Below are 14,705 nucleotides of genomic sequence, written 5' to 3' on the forward strand. Positions count from 1 at the left end.
ACGAGTAATAAGCTTTATTACATAGAATTGTCATGAAGTTTTCGCGATTCATTTCAATTCGATAATAAAATATCTCAAAAAAGAAACGCGTGTCTACAAAAATTGCATTTTATGGGCGACATACTCTGCTCAATGGAAGTAATTAGGTATTCTACTTTTCGAAAATTGCAAATTCATCAGACGGGCGTAGTCTAATGAATTGGCTTTTGGTTCTTAAAACTCTGTTTAGTTTGCAAATTGAACGTTTCCGATAATCCAACAGAGGAAAATCGAAATCCTCCTGCGGCGCTGCATCGCACGATTCTGATTATGTTTTACATATACCAATTTATACTAACGCAAGCAAAAGTGATAAGCCAAAATATGAAGAATATTACGAATAACGATGTAATCGGCAAAGTTGAAAATTTAGTTGATTACACTTCTGAATTGCTTGAAACTTTCGATGCGCAACAACAAGATAGATACCTGCTGGGATTTATGTAAGCAAAACACATAATATTGCTCCTCTTCCATATGTATTCAGCATAAAAATTCAATTTTTTAGTGTGAATAATGACAAATCATCCTCTTGCATATGAAATTCATGTAAGAACATATCGACACAATGCTTCGTAGTCAATGCTTATTGAGAACAAAACTGAAAATCCAATGTTGAAATCCAATTTGCCAAACCTGATCACCAAGCTTAAAAAGCGATAGGAAGACATTAAATCAATTTAAATAACCAATTACACATAAAATTCTATCAATCTTTTTGCAATAAATTATTATTCTAGTTTCGTGGCAGACACCATTTAGTCCATATCGAGACGATTTTATGTCTTCTAAGCTGCTTTACAGACTGACTTCTGCACATAAACAACCTGTACACCTTAGGTTTACATGTAAACAAACGACTTGCATCATTGTGAGCACATAAATCAAAAAGTTTTGATGAAGAGATCTTCACGATAGAGTCAAACTGACAGTTGTGGCCTGCTTATAAAATTTGGACATTCAAAAAGATATGACAGTAATGTATTTAATCCACATTGTAAGCTATCTGTAACATTTCGCAGTGTCACAATAATAACCCATGAGTACATGACAAATTAATCAGTGAAATTGAGAAATTATTCCTCAAAGTAATTATTCCTTTGACTCTTGATCTAGTCTTTTTATTTTAAGCAACGTTCCTCCAGAATGTTTTTAGGTTAAACCATTCATACAGGCGATTTGCTTTTCTCATTACAAATGTGTATGCAATATAAGTCTGGAGCCAGATATCTGATATTTCGAGGTTAATATTGTAAATATACAGGGTGGTTTAAATGTCACGCAACAATGGAAAATTTTTCAATGGGAAAAATCCCTAAATCCCCATTAGTTACAAGATTTTGGATTTAGATTTTTATAATTATTATCAAAACTGATGGAAAACTGATGACGAAATTCTTAAAACATTTAATTTTAGAGACAAAATTTTGGTAACTAATGGAAATTTACAAATTTTTCCCATCGAAAAATTTTCCATTGTAGCGTGACATTTTAACCACCCTGTATTTCGGAACTCAACAACAGGAGACTGCATCTCAACATGTCAAGTCCAATGAAAAGTTTTTAACAATTCCTTTAAAATTTTCAAATGTAAAAATTAGGATTAGAGTGCAACTACAGCATGTATGTAGGAAAGTTAAATCACTAAAATGAGAACCATTTTACGCCACCACGCTTTGTTGAAAAGACGTTTTTTTGTAAACGCAGGATGTCTCAACTATTGCAATATTTAAATCTCGTACATAGTCATTGCACAGAACCAGCTGCTTGTTTTTCAGCTGGAAACTTGTAAATCCCATATGTCTAATTTGTCTTTGTAAAACTCAAGCTTTCAGGACAATCGTCGTGTTGTTGGAAACAAACAAGTCAATTGGGACTTGAGACTATTGTGATGCATTCGCATCTGTCCTTAAGTGAATGACTGAAAGGCTATGACCACTCTTGAAAGTGATGTAAGCTTCGTAAAATTTCTTTACATGTTTAAAGAAAGAAAAAAAAAGTTCTATACTTTTTGAAATGTAAGAGCTAAATTAAAGTATTTTCATATGTATTAGTGCCACGAATAAATATATTAACATATTTTCTTATATTTTCATAGTACTAGATAATGCTCGATGAATAACCTATCAGCTTTTCGATGGAACATACAAAGGCAACAGACAAGAAGACGAGAGGATTATATAGTGATGAGGGTGCCACTGCCAGCAGGAAATGTTCCCCAAGGAAGGAAGCGATGATTGGATAATTTTTACTACTGGTTCATCTTATCGTCAGATTGAGACTAGCTGAGAACTGGGAACACATGGCACAACTTGCGTATGAAAAAGGCTCACGTAATAAAAAAGGTAGATCTGCTTCCCCTTGTGCACACGTACCCTTCTTTCTAATCCTTAGTTATGGAGCTGAAGAATAGGCAAAGTAGCCTAGTCCACTTTAGAAAAGCAGAGCCAGGACAGGAAATGGCCGTGTGTTACATAAGATACGTACGAAGGAAAGTGTACATAATCGAGATGGAAGTTTTTGTTTGGCGCAGGAGGAATCCTCTTCTCCTTTTCGCAGTGGTTGTGGTGCTGGCTGGTGTCGGTAACTATTACGCTGTGTTGCCCCAGTTTCCTTTTATTATACGACTGGAAACTAACCCTTTTTATTATGAGATGCGATGCACAAAGGATGTGCCAGTTCAAAATGGTTTTAAACGGACAAAGCTTAGTCACCCTTGATATAAATTCAATGGCGTGGGCCATCCCTTCCTCCAATAACTTCATCTTCGTAATGTAAAATATGGGCGAAAACAAACCGTCCTCAGAGAAATAATTAGATTCTGGACGGGACTTGGAGCCTCTGGGATAAAGTAAGGTGTCAGCAGGGAAAATGATACATATTCTAAGTTGGGTTAGAAGTGACATCAATGCATGAATAAGGCACCAGGCTGGTGGGAATCAACAAACGATCCCTTTGACCTATTTGCATTCCGTGAATAAATGTTAATCTGGTTCTGTCTGCAAAAAATACTTTTAGCTTGAGCCCAGAGACGACTAAATCCTACATCTCTCTCTCTCTCTTTCTGTGTGGCGTGTCCTATTTTCCGAGGAAGAAAAGCTCGTCTCATGTTCCCACCTATGTAAACTAGCTTGCTTCGCAAAATAATATTTTCCATATACTTATCTTGTTTCCTACTGAAGAAGACGTATGCTATGTACAAAAGGCGACCAAATTGCGAATTTCTTGCTTATTATCTGAAAGTATTGTATTCAAGGATATCTCATATGCTCCAGGGCTTAATATTTAATTCGAGAATAGATATCGATTTGGCAAGCAGATTGAATGGTGGGTAGATATGATCTAATTAACAATGATGATGATGCCTTATTGTCACCTTTGTTTTCTATCGACTGGGGAATCATTAGAAATTACCAAATTGGTTGCCAAACACCGATAAGGGGACAAAACAGGCCAGGAGTGACCTAGATCTGAGAATCCCCGGGTTGGATCACAATTAAACCAGATCGTGTTAACGATACCTATAACAACTCGGTGTGCTACAACAAATGAAATGACGCCCGACGCAACGGGTCTAGGCAAATTCGTGTTCCATTAGTTTTATTGTTGTGGCTTATTGGTTGCTTTGCTGGATAACCAGATATGAAGTAATCTATTCCAATTCCATGCCAAAAATAATCGATCTGGTATCACCTCAAATATAAAATGCATATTGTGTATTGTTCACTTTGTTTCGCATACAATTTTGCAGGCAAAAAAGTTTGGATTGTGCATAATATATACGTGCTTATTTAATTTGCAAATTGAACTATCAAACTTCCAAGGACTTACTGAAAATATCCAACCAACACGTTAGAGTAGGATATACATAGGTTGCAATTCTCATATGTAATGTGTCAGACTCAAATAAATCGCATGGTCACGCGAAAATTAACTCAAAATACTTGTTACCACCTGCTAATTCAAGCCAAACAGACAATGTTTTCATGAAACAAATATTGACTCTGTGTGTGCATTAGTACAATGCTGGAGATTATTTGACCGTTGGGAATTTTATGCTCCAAACATCAAATTTATTTAAGATCCCCTATTGAGCTAATCAATTTTTTCAAGGATTGTCTTTGTCCTTAGCGCCGATTGATGACAACCCACATCTGAAATTCATGCATGAAGCTTGTAATGAGAACGAGATAAATTTGCGTGTAGGATGTCTTCAGCTGTCCATGTGCGTGAGGTAAACTATATTTTATCGAAGAATCGGTCAGTCCAATTTTCCAGACACGATGTTTTATTCGATCAGCAATTAAAGTTTGAAACATTCACCCTTCTAAACCCACTATTGTAGACTTGATACTTTTACCTAATGCGTACCTTCCAAGAAGTCCATTATTCCCTTTCTGATTGTAGCAGGGTTGCAATTTTGACATGCAAAATAAACTGAGATGCGATAATTCATCTAAAATACTGTGCCATTGAGGAGCTACATATTGTGTTAACATCCAAGTTAATTGACGGATGGGTTATTATACGGCGTGCATGAACCAGTGCTGCACATGGCAGGTGCTCGCCTATTTCTCATTTGCATTTGGTTTGCAAAAAGATCCGGTTTTAGAATCCGCCACATTTCATTTTATTTGTGCACGAGATATGTGCTTTTATTGCAAACAAGAAAATCGTCCTATACGCAAGCCTGTTTCATGGTTCATAGTGAAGAGACACCATCGAATTTTTCCTCTAGCTATGTATGTACCAAACTTCTAGTTAATGTAGTTTTCGGTTCATAAATTTCACGGCATGAATGCCACATAAATGCGTAAACAAAAAGCAATCATCTCTTGCATGCAAATGAACATAAAGTTCCGGAGGGCTTTCGCTTCGAATGGGATGTGAGCAAAATTATGAATTTCGAAATGTAACAACCAGACTTATTTTTGCACAATTGCACAAAATGGCTTAAAATTGTGGTTATACAAGATTTATTGAGCTATCCATACTAGATTTTAGCATGTAAGCCAAGATTATTTCACAATTTAATTGATGGACGATAATAACCTATAACACCTCTTTGGATGAAACCGGCACAGTTTCTTGCTTGATGTAATAAAAATCCAAATGATAGTGAAATAAGGATTAATTATTGTTATTATTAGGTTGAAGTATACCATAAATAATCCTACACTGAAGATTCAATCTTGGACGAAGCTGTCAATTTTAATTTGCTTTCGTTCACTGTCACGTTAAATAAATTGTTTTGAATTTACATTAATTTCATGCCCCAAAATGATCACTTGGCCAGATACTAAAGACAATTGATATCGAAAAAATATGACCTCAAGGCGATGTTAGACTTGTAGCTCTTTTGTGAGCTAGTATTTTTTGCGCCTGTCATCATGTTACACTCAGATATTTATATCGAGATATCAATTTCTACTAATTTAAATATCGATAATGCTACTTGATCACACCTACATCTATTCCGGCAGCCTATTTCAAAATCATTTCAAAATTGGGCTGAAAAAAATTGTACGCAAGTCTTATCATACAGTGGCACTATTGCGGCTAGTTAGGTGTACATATGTCTATTATTATAATGTGACGTATATAGTTTGATTATCACGAAATCGCTAATTTGATGGTCAAATCTGGCAACTCCAACTTGCTATTTCAGCATGGAATAATTGATACTAAATAGGCAGAGGTAGTCATTGCCGACAAGCCTATTAAGCAAGAACCATCTATAGCATTTAATGGACTATTACCAAAAAATATAATTTCGATATTAATGTAGTAGACGGATACATAAAAACATGTGTATCTATCTATGCAGCAGATGAAGCATGTCAGTGGTGACCCTGTCAATTGATTGCCGACTCGGCTGCGAGTATATGTACAACAATGACAGAATGGATGAGATGATGCACAAGGTGAATAATATCCCTACAAAACTTTTTCATCCTCTTTCACATACTAAAAAGGAGAGTGTGCTAAATAGTACAAATTATGACATCTCCTTACTTTTAATGATGCATAATAATCGAGCATTGTATTGCTGACCAGTGCCGTCCTATTCACCTCTCCATCACTGGTGGTGCAGCAGCACGATATTAAACAACACATCACGTGGAAGCAGCCAAGTACAAATTAATTATTGTAAAATGATGCCGACAGTGACCAAAACTGACTCAATAATCAATCCACGAGTTATTGAGATCAAATCATGCAGTTAAAAACTCGATTCCTATCCTAAGTACAACCCAACGCAAAAATATTGTTACATCTGATTATGGTTGACAATACGTTGCATAATAATACAGATTTTGAGTCCATAATAAAGGTGGACAATGCAATAGAGGATTTGTAGTTAGACGGACAGGTCGGTCATGGTCACATCACAAAAAAACATAGGCGAGGGAGATGCATCAGTGAAATGTACGGGAATCAGTGCTTGTATTTATTTGGGCATCTCTCCTCTCATGCGATAATCTGCATCCAGTCATGCAGCACAAAGAGTTCTAAAGGATTATGCTCATCTACAGTTTACTTTTATTTTCGTTCATCAAAAATGAAGTCAAAGAAGAATGACTTTGAATTTCTTGGTTTGGATTTCCAAAGGTCTTTTGATTTTTTGAGGATAGTAAATTTCAAGTGTCGAGTCATCCACAAAACATAAATATCAACTGATTTCATCTCCTTAATTTACGCCTACAGGAAATGGGGAAATATATTCTTAGTCAACATTGTGCATGGTCAACTTCATTTGAGTGAGTACATATACAATACGATACAATACGATACGATACATATGTAACAGCCTGCACAGGTAAATAAGTACCAACATATGTACAATGCATAATTATTACATCACCATAAAATACTTTGCATCAGGGCAGCGCTGAGATTGCTTATGTCATGAATTGATTTTAATGGTGGTTGGTTATTGCTGGGTGCACTTGTTCAATGGCTAATTGATGACAGGTCAAAGAAAGCCTCAAAGACGAATGATTTCTTTGGCTTTTTCATTCATTTTTACTTTTATGTATTTTCTTGGAATTAATTTCGCTGTCTTGAATCTGGCATCTGTGTTTGTCTACGTACGAGATGTATCAAAAAAGATTTGAAAGCGAATTAATTTTATAAGCCTCATCGCATATTACTGGCTCAAAGTGTCACAATAAAGGGGTTTATTGTGACATAATTTTAAAAGCTATCGTGAAGGTTTATTTCAGACCAAAAAGTGACGCTATGAATTTGAAACAGAATAAATATAAGTAGTCAACAATGCATGCCCACCACTTTCCATTTACTTCTCGGACCTTCTTAACGTCATTTCAAGCGGATTATGTACACAGAACGCATAATATTTCGGCTTCAGGTATTATGCATGGTCTTGTCGTATGTAGAATATTAATTATTTTTAGATGTTGCAAACTTTTGCCATAAAAATTCCAAAGAATATGCATGTAGATACACAGCTTACCTACATTCATGCGGTAGTATAAGGTTTATCTGTGTCTCTAGTATTTACTAATATATAATTAATAATTATGTACATAGAGCGCAATTTGCTAGATACATATGTCGTGCCTAGCAGATACAAACAAGAGATCATAAAATTCCAGCCATTATTTTTATTTGTGTTTGCGAATGCAGATTTTTAAAATCTGAATTGTCCTCAAATTCGACAATATATCGTTAGCGGTTTAAATAAACAACCAGTGGGGTTGTTTGATTTTAATGGTTCGAATGTTGTCACTGCTTACTATGTGTGTATTAATGCAAATACCGCTTCAAACAATTCAAGGCTAAGCACGACAGCTGAATTGTCGTTACTTACATTGGTATTTATGACTTTCGGTTTCGTGCAAAAGTGTTTTCCTCCATCATTAATTTTAGCCACCAAGTATAGATGAAGAAAAAGGGAGTGGAAACTTGCATTCATTTAGAGAGATGCGTCAGTCAACCCATTTTGATGAAGTCTCTCCGTTGTGTGTGGGATATACATATGTACATATTTTATGATGGACGATTGGGATTGTAGAACAAAGTCAGTATACTTGCAAGTAACTACAGCATAGTCGACCGTGTGTTAATGTACCTAAGCTAATGATGAACAGAAAGACTTTTATTAATATACAAAATATCTGCCGCAAGTTCAAATTCAGCGTATTCATCACAAATCAAGCGGAGATCCATTTCGGTTCATTTTCCACGCAGACGACGAATGAACAATGCCGTATGCATACATATACCATATTCATCCTATAACACACAAGTGACCATAAGCTGCAATGAGAGAGGGTGGATCAAGTGTGCTTAAATAACAAAAAAAGTCGTGAATGAGGTGCATGGAAGATATTGTAAACTGACGACTGGAAAAGGAACACCTGGATATGACTCGGTTTTAACCGTTGCGTATTCACTTCAAGGGGTTCCTAATCCTCATCCTTTACGGCACATGAAATTGTATATTATGTCACGCGTTCCCTTGGTGGATTCACTCTATCACAAAAATCTATCTCGCTATATCAGCATTGAAACAAAAGAATGCGTAATAATGAGAAGGGACGAACAGCGACAATAATAACGAGAAATGGTAACGTCGTGTTCCATCAGAAGCTATTGTTTGTATTTGCAGTTTCCCAGGCCAAACCGCGGCGGGGGGTTGACGGGTGGCCGTCAACAAAGAGGAATGACACGAAAGCAAATGTCGACAAATGACATGAATTGACACAACAAGAAAGTCGAAAGCTTACCTTTCCAAGAAAATATTTTCGGTAGGCCAAGGCTGCAAAAATAAAACCAATTGCAATTTTATAAATAATTCTTCCTGCCCATTGAATGCAACACAAAATTCTATTCACCTGTCTCATCCTGATCAATCTTTGGTTTGGGCATCGTTCCTGTATTACAGTTGTTTGAGAGGGAGGAAAATTCGGGGGGACTTTCGGACCCAGCTCCTTCGACCCAGTATCCACCACGCCGGGGAAGCACAACCATCGGGTAAGGACCAGGACGACTCAGTACCTCCTCCAGCAACTCCTGTTGAAAATTAAAAGGCCACATTTAAAAATAGTTTGTGCAGTTGTTCCATAAAAAAGGCTAGTGTACGTATATTTGTATGCACCTAGATGCACATACATGTTACGTGGGTTGTAAGACGTGGAGGCTTAATTACATCTTTTGGCTAATTATACATCGACCCTTTCTATAAAATACCACTGATTACATAGTACCGAGCTGCACTTACAAAATTCTTTTCTCATCCACAACAAATTGCTTTTTAATGTCCCTAATAACCTTTCATTCCAGGCCAGACTAGATCTAATAGCATGCATTTTATTCTCTCTCTCGTAGCCTGAGTACAAATTTAAACTTGAAACAATCTGCAACGAAAAATGGACTTTTTAAAATTTTGCAGTAAAATTTTAAAATATTATATTACGAGAGACATGTTTAATTTCAAATGTGCATATCATATTTTATTTTTAAATCAGGGAAGAGCTGTACAAAATATTCTTTGTTGCATCGGAATCCGAGAGTAGTAATGGTGTTGGAGTAGAATGTATTTGGTGGAAGCCTTGATTTCTATATCACGATGGAATATGGAATGCTATATTTGAATACAAGTGTGTTAATTGTGTGCATCAACAAACAATATCACACCTTTATTATAGCAGAATGCAATGTACATAATTGCTGTAAAAAATGCAGCATTGAATTCCATAAATCGTTTCCAAATTAAAAATACTTGCGCATTCCGATAGAAGTGAATAAATGAAAAATGTCATTATCACTCAAAATGTCAAAAGATTGAATCTTTTGTCTTTACAGGAGTCTAGTGGCAGCTCAAGGTTGAAAACTAGTAGTGGTCTGAGCAGTCTTACAAATAATGACAGACTATTTAGCGTTTGCTTCGTCATGGATGATGAATGTACAATGGTTGCAGGCTTGGTTTGGTGTTGTAAAACAATAAAAGTGCAATTCCTAGTTTCTGTTTATACCCAAAATCATTAAACTCTCAATTTTCTAAATCTTTAAAACTACACGCCTCGAACAATTGGCTCCTGCTCCCTCACTCCTCATCAACTCTTGTACGCCCTAAAAGTTGTAAAACCGAAAGCATTCAGTCCCGAGCTGAAAACGAGGACCCACCACGACGAAGTCAACACAGTCGGAGAAAAGGCTGAGTGAGGAGTTTTCTCAAACACATCGCTTTCTAAGTAACACAGGCGATCTTGTCTAAAATCACATCTCTCCCGAGTATGGTGTCTCTTCTTATCTAAATGTCCAGACCTGCTAGCCTAGCCCAACTTCTACCCATTAGGAGTAGTTTCAGGACCCGCAGAGAGATGATGTACTCCATGGAACCAAGTTGTTTACAATGCCAATTTAAAAAAAGATTCCAACGGTTTATACGATGAGCTTGTGATGCACGTTGTCGTAAACTCCGGTAAGAGACATGAATAAATTGATGTGATAATTTCCGAGTTAACGAAGTAGGGAAACATTGCCTCTCTAATAATTCTTTGTCTAACGTGAACTTGTTCGGAGGTCTTTATCAGAGAAACTGATCATTGAAAACTTATACATAGAGTTCTGCTTGGCTGTTGATTTGTATTCCACACATCCACCCATACACATGCTGAGTGGTTGTAATTTGATAGCAAATAATATATATAGATATCAGACGTACATGACTTATGCTCATTTTTTATTCTATTCTTTGCTTATGTGAGAGCTTAAGAAAAGGAGGTGTGATTTTTAATTTTATTAAAATGGAAGAAATGGGAGGTTTCTCATAAACATTCCGTATTGCCATTTGAATTCCTTTTCCTTAACTTTCATCTCTTATTACCAAGTATATTTTTCAGAGCAAAGCCTAAATTTACAGCTATTACATAATACGTTACCAACCAAACCAAACAACACCATACATATTTAAGAAGGAATGGAAAACAGGAATGCGCTCACTCTTTGTCAGCCAGCATTAAAAGAGGCAAGGTAATTAAAAATACGAGACTTATGTAAGGACAAGGGGAGTAATATTGTACGCGACTAAAATTCTAAGTTTTGAATGACTTATCTTTAAAATAAACATTGAAGGAGTAGCAAGGGAATAACGCCAAAATGCAAATATTTTACGGGGGTCTGTGCCTTGTCGTTATTTCATTGTGTAGAATGATGAAGTGTCAAAAAAGTTACCTTAGACGGAGGAGGAGATGATAATGCCGACCCCGTGGACGATGTCATGTTTGAAGCCGGAGATTTACTCCCGTCCTCCCGACTTGACTGCAAAATAAATCAAAACATTAATTTACAAAGTCACCAAGGAAGGTATGGATATTGTTTCGTTAAGTAATCTAGCAACACATAGGACGAGGAGACGATGGGGATAATGTGTCTGAACAAAGTTCAGCCAACAGGAACATGGCAAATATTTTCTCATAAATATAAATCAACGGTGTGATGAATTACGGTGTCAAAGGAATCTCATCCTCTCATTGAGTTGGTTCTTTTGTACGTAGCTCCACTCCCAGAAACAATATCAGATTGCGTAACTTGTAATTTCGACTAATCAAGTAATTTCATTAACATTTGTTAACATTTTTACAACCTACAAAACCATTGTATAATGACATCGCTGTACTCTGTAGTGACTCCCTAAGTACATATATTCTGCAAGAAAAAGATGCGGTTGGGCTCTTTGTTGTAGTCAATCTATCAAGGAAATCACACTGCAGCTTAAACAATGGAATTGATAATTTATTCAACATCAAAATGCAATTATTATTGTCACCGAGAATAACATGAAATTGAGGAAGCAGGAATTGCTCCTTCCTATTGCACAAATATATCGCAGACGATGATGAAGAGTTCATTCGCATTTCGGATCGACATAAAATTCCCAGTTTCAATAGCTATCTACGTACGGTCTTTTACTGCATCAATCACAAAATAAAATCCATCCTAGACCGAGAGGTTTCCATTATTTCCTTTAACATCACACATATCGACTTATCAGACTGCTGGTACAAATATATTGAGGGCAAAATTCACACAAGACTCGACTTGGAAATAATACAGCAACAACCATCAAACGCGTTCACGGATGGACGAGCACCTGCCTGCCTGATCTGATACCGTATCCGTCCGTTGACGACGATGATGCGGCGTCGCTTCTATACACGGGCGGGAGTGACAGTTATGCTTCGTAATTGCAGAGACATCAAATTCTGTTGAATTTGTCTCGATTGAACAGATGGATGGATGGATGACACTATGTGATCTCCCATAGATTTCTTCCGATGTACGCATGTAAATGACACCGTTGGAAATATAGGCAGGCTTTATTGCCTTTGTTGGTTTTTTAACATGTCCAGATGACGTATGTATGTCTGTCTATACGTATTAATCAACTCACTCTAAACTATTCCATGTGTGTGAAATAACGGGATCATTTTCCGGTTCAAAAAGAAACAAATATAATTTTTAAAACTGCAAGTCATAACAAATCTCATCAAACCAAGCGAACTTTAACTTAAGCAAATGACATTGTGCTAATCCGAACCATGTTAAACCGAGTCATGCTAAGAAACGTGACAATCAGATAATTTATTTAAAAAATTGTTGTCATCTGCTGTTGGCTGTGTCAGAAACAATGTGTTTGATTAGATTGAAAATAATGCTCTGCCTTCCGCCCACTAACTGCTCCACAGTTACGGGACAACTTATAGAGTGGCACAATAAAATATGATTTGGTGCATGAAATTACAAAGTATTCAAATTTTCAGGTCAGCTTTTATCACACTTTGACGATTGCACAATTAATGGCAGCGGGACGTTTATTAAATCCTGCCGATACCTTTATATTGGAGTAATTCGCTCATCATGGCACTTGTCACAATCACACCTACTTACTTCCATGCCATTCTAGGCATACATTGCATACCTCAGCTTGTCACATTCACCACGAAACCAATTCATAGAGCATTTATAATCTGTCTCATTTCCACTCTAACTTTGCACTCGAATGAGTGAACAACGTGTTTGCAAATTAGTTCATCAGAATTCAATTTTGTGGTTGCATCCTGCGCATAAGCTTAAATTAGCTTACATCAGTTCTTGTATTGCAACAACCGCAAAGCGCAATGATATATGTTAGTAGTGAGCTGAAACAATATTTCATGTCATTTAGTAGTCGACCTCCTCAAGGTGTTAACATGTACGGAGATAACTGATCAGCAGTGTGATTGTATGACAATGGCTTGAAATGAATGGTAATTACAGCATGCGTAGCACGGCGACACAACGCTAGACAGAGAAAAATTTCTATTTTTGACAACCGCTGTACAATAAAGGTTTAAATAAACAAAGATGTCTCCTCTTCCAATACAAAACGTATCTTGACAAAAACAACAAGTTGTGTGGACACCTAAGGAATTAAAATGCAAAGAACATACATGACTTCGAATGAAGAGAAAATACTAACGTAGAATACAAATATTTAAAAAAAAATATCCAACTGCATGGGGGAAATGAGGAGCAATGTAGAATTTAAAAAAATATCGACTAGCTAAGTAAATTTCTGATGGCGCAAATAAACGGGAAGTGTATATCAGAATTTACACATATACCAATTGGTTTAACGTATTGTAATTTTCCAGGATAGAAACAAGCGATGAGTATCTCCTCCTCCCCCTCAATCGCTTTAATTGAATCCACTCTAATCAACTAATGCACTTATCATTTGTCATAGTGGGCAGAAATAACAATAGACTGGAGTATGTAATATGTGTAAAGAGCACGAAATGTAAACTCAATACACTTGTCGAGAAATTCCATCAACCTATTTGCATACTAACGGAGGCTGGTAACCCGAACTGGTCCACAGAGTTCATACAGAACTAGACCATAATATTAGCTTTATAGCCACTGGCGGAGCAAGGGACGAATAATTTTCATTCCATTATTGGAAGCAATAAAATAGTTTGCAAATCTCTTGTACAATTACCACCATTCCCACAAGAGGAGTTAATGAAAAGGAAACAAGATCCATGGCAGACGCTCGATTTTGTTTTGGCATGGATCCTCGGCGAGCCTTGCTTAAAAGTCCGCCAAACCTTTCACTTTTTGGTCGGTCGAGGGATCTCGACTTATTTTTCGCCTTGGCAGCCACCGACGGGGATAGCAATAACACGTCGTGGTGACTGGCATTTCGATTGGATTGGGCAGACATTCTTCGAGCTAAGGAATGGATGGGTGCCATTAGTTCAACGTGTCAATCCATGTAACTAACAACGATAAACGATTACAACTAATGGTTTTAGCGTATTTGTAAAATCATTAAATCCATTTTCACTTCACACCAACTCGTAACTTTCCAAGACTCGTCATCTGCACCCACACTTTATCAGCCGACGTACACGCACAAAGTACACTAGGTCACGATCTGTGTCAGTCTACGCTACATAAATGTACACGGAAGGGTAGGTACGCACATAAAGAACATAAATAAAGTGCGAAAATTGACTAGTCTTTCAAGCCGTGATTTAAAAATCAGATCTGCACTTAAAGAACCCAACCCAACAAATTAGGATTGTGTTAAATGAAAGAAGCCTCAACCAGGAAGTTTATTGCTAATTAACCAAGTCTACATTATATATATT

General features: G+C 36.7%; 1 protein-coding gene across 7 annotated transcripts in view; it reads right to left on the minus strand.

Moving 5' to 3' along the window:
- The window catches only part of LOC110847912 (rap1 GTPase-activating protein 1), a 122,018-nt gene that overhangs the window by 26,972 nt on the left and 80,341 nt on the right, over positions 1–14,705 (minus strand). For 6 of the 7 annotated variants that reach the window (XM_022094950.2, XM_022094953.2, XM_035849624.1 and 3 more), the window contains 3 exons: positions 11,242–11,328; positions 8,901–9,078; positions 8,793–8,824 (listed from right to left, as the gene is read on the minus strand). In XM_022094950.2, the coding sequence (XP_021950642.1) occupies positions 8,793–8,824; positions 8,901–9,078; positions 11,242–11,328 (297 nt within the window). Of the gene's footprint in view, positions 1–8,792; positions 8,825–8,900; positions 9,079–11,241; positions 11,329–14,050; positions 14,590–14,705 lie in introns of those variants that run through there. The other variant, XM_035849625.1, reaches the window with a different exon arrangement.

Source organism: Folsomia candida, unplaced genomic scaffold (genome assembly GCF_002217175.1).
Source record: "Folsomia candida strain VU population unplaced genomic scaffold, ASM221717v1 Fcan01_Sc003, whole genome shotgun sequence".
Classification (NCBI taxonomy): Eukaryota; Metazoa; Arthropoda; class Collembola; order Entomobryomorpha; family Isotomidae; genus Folsomia; species Folsomia candida.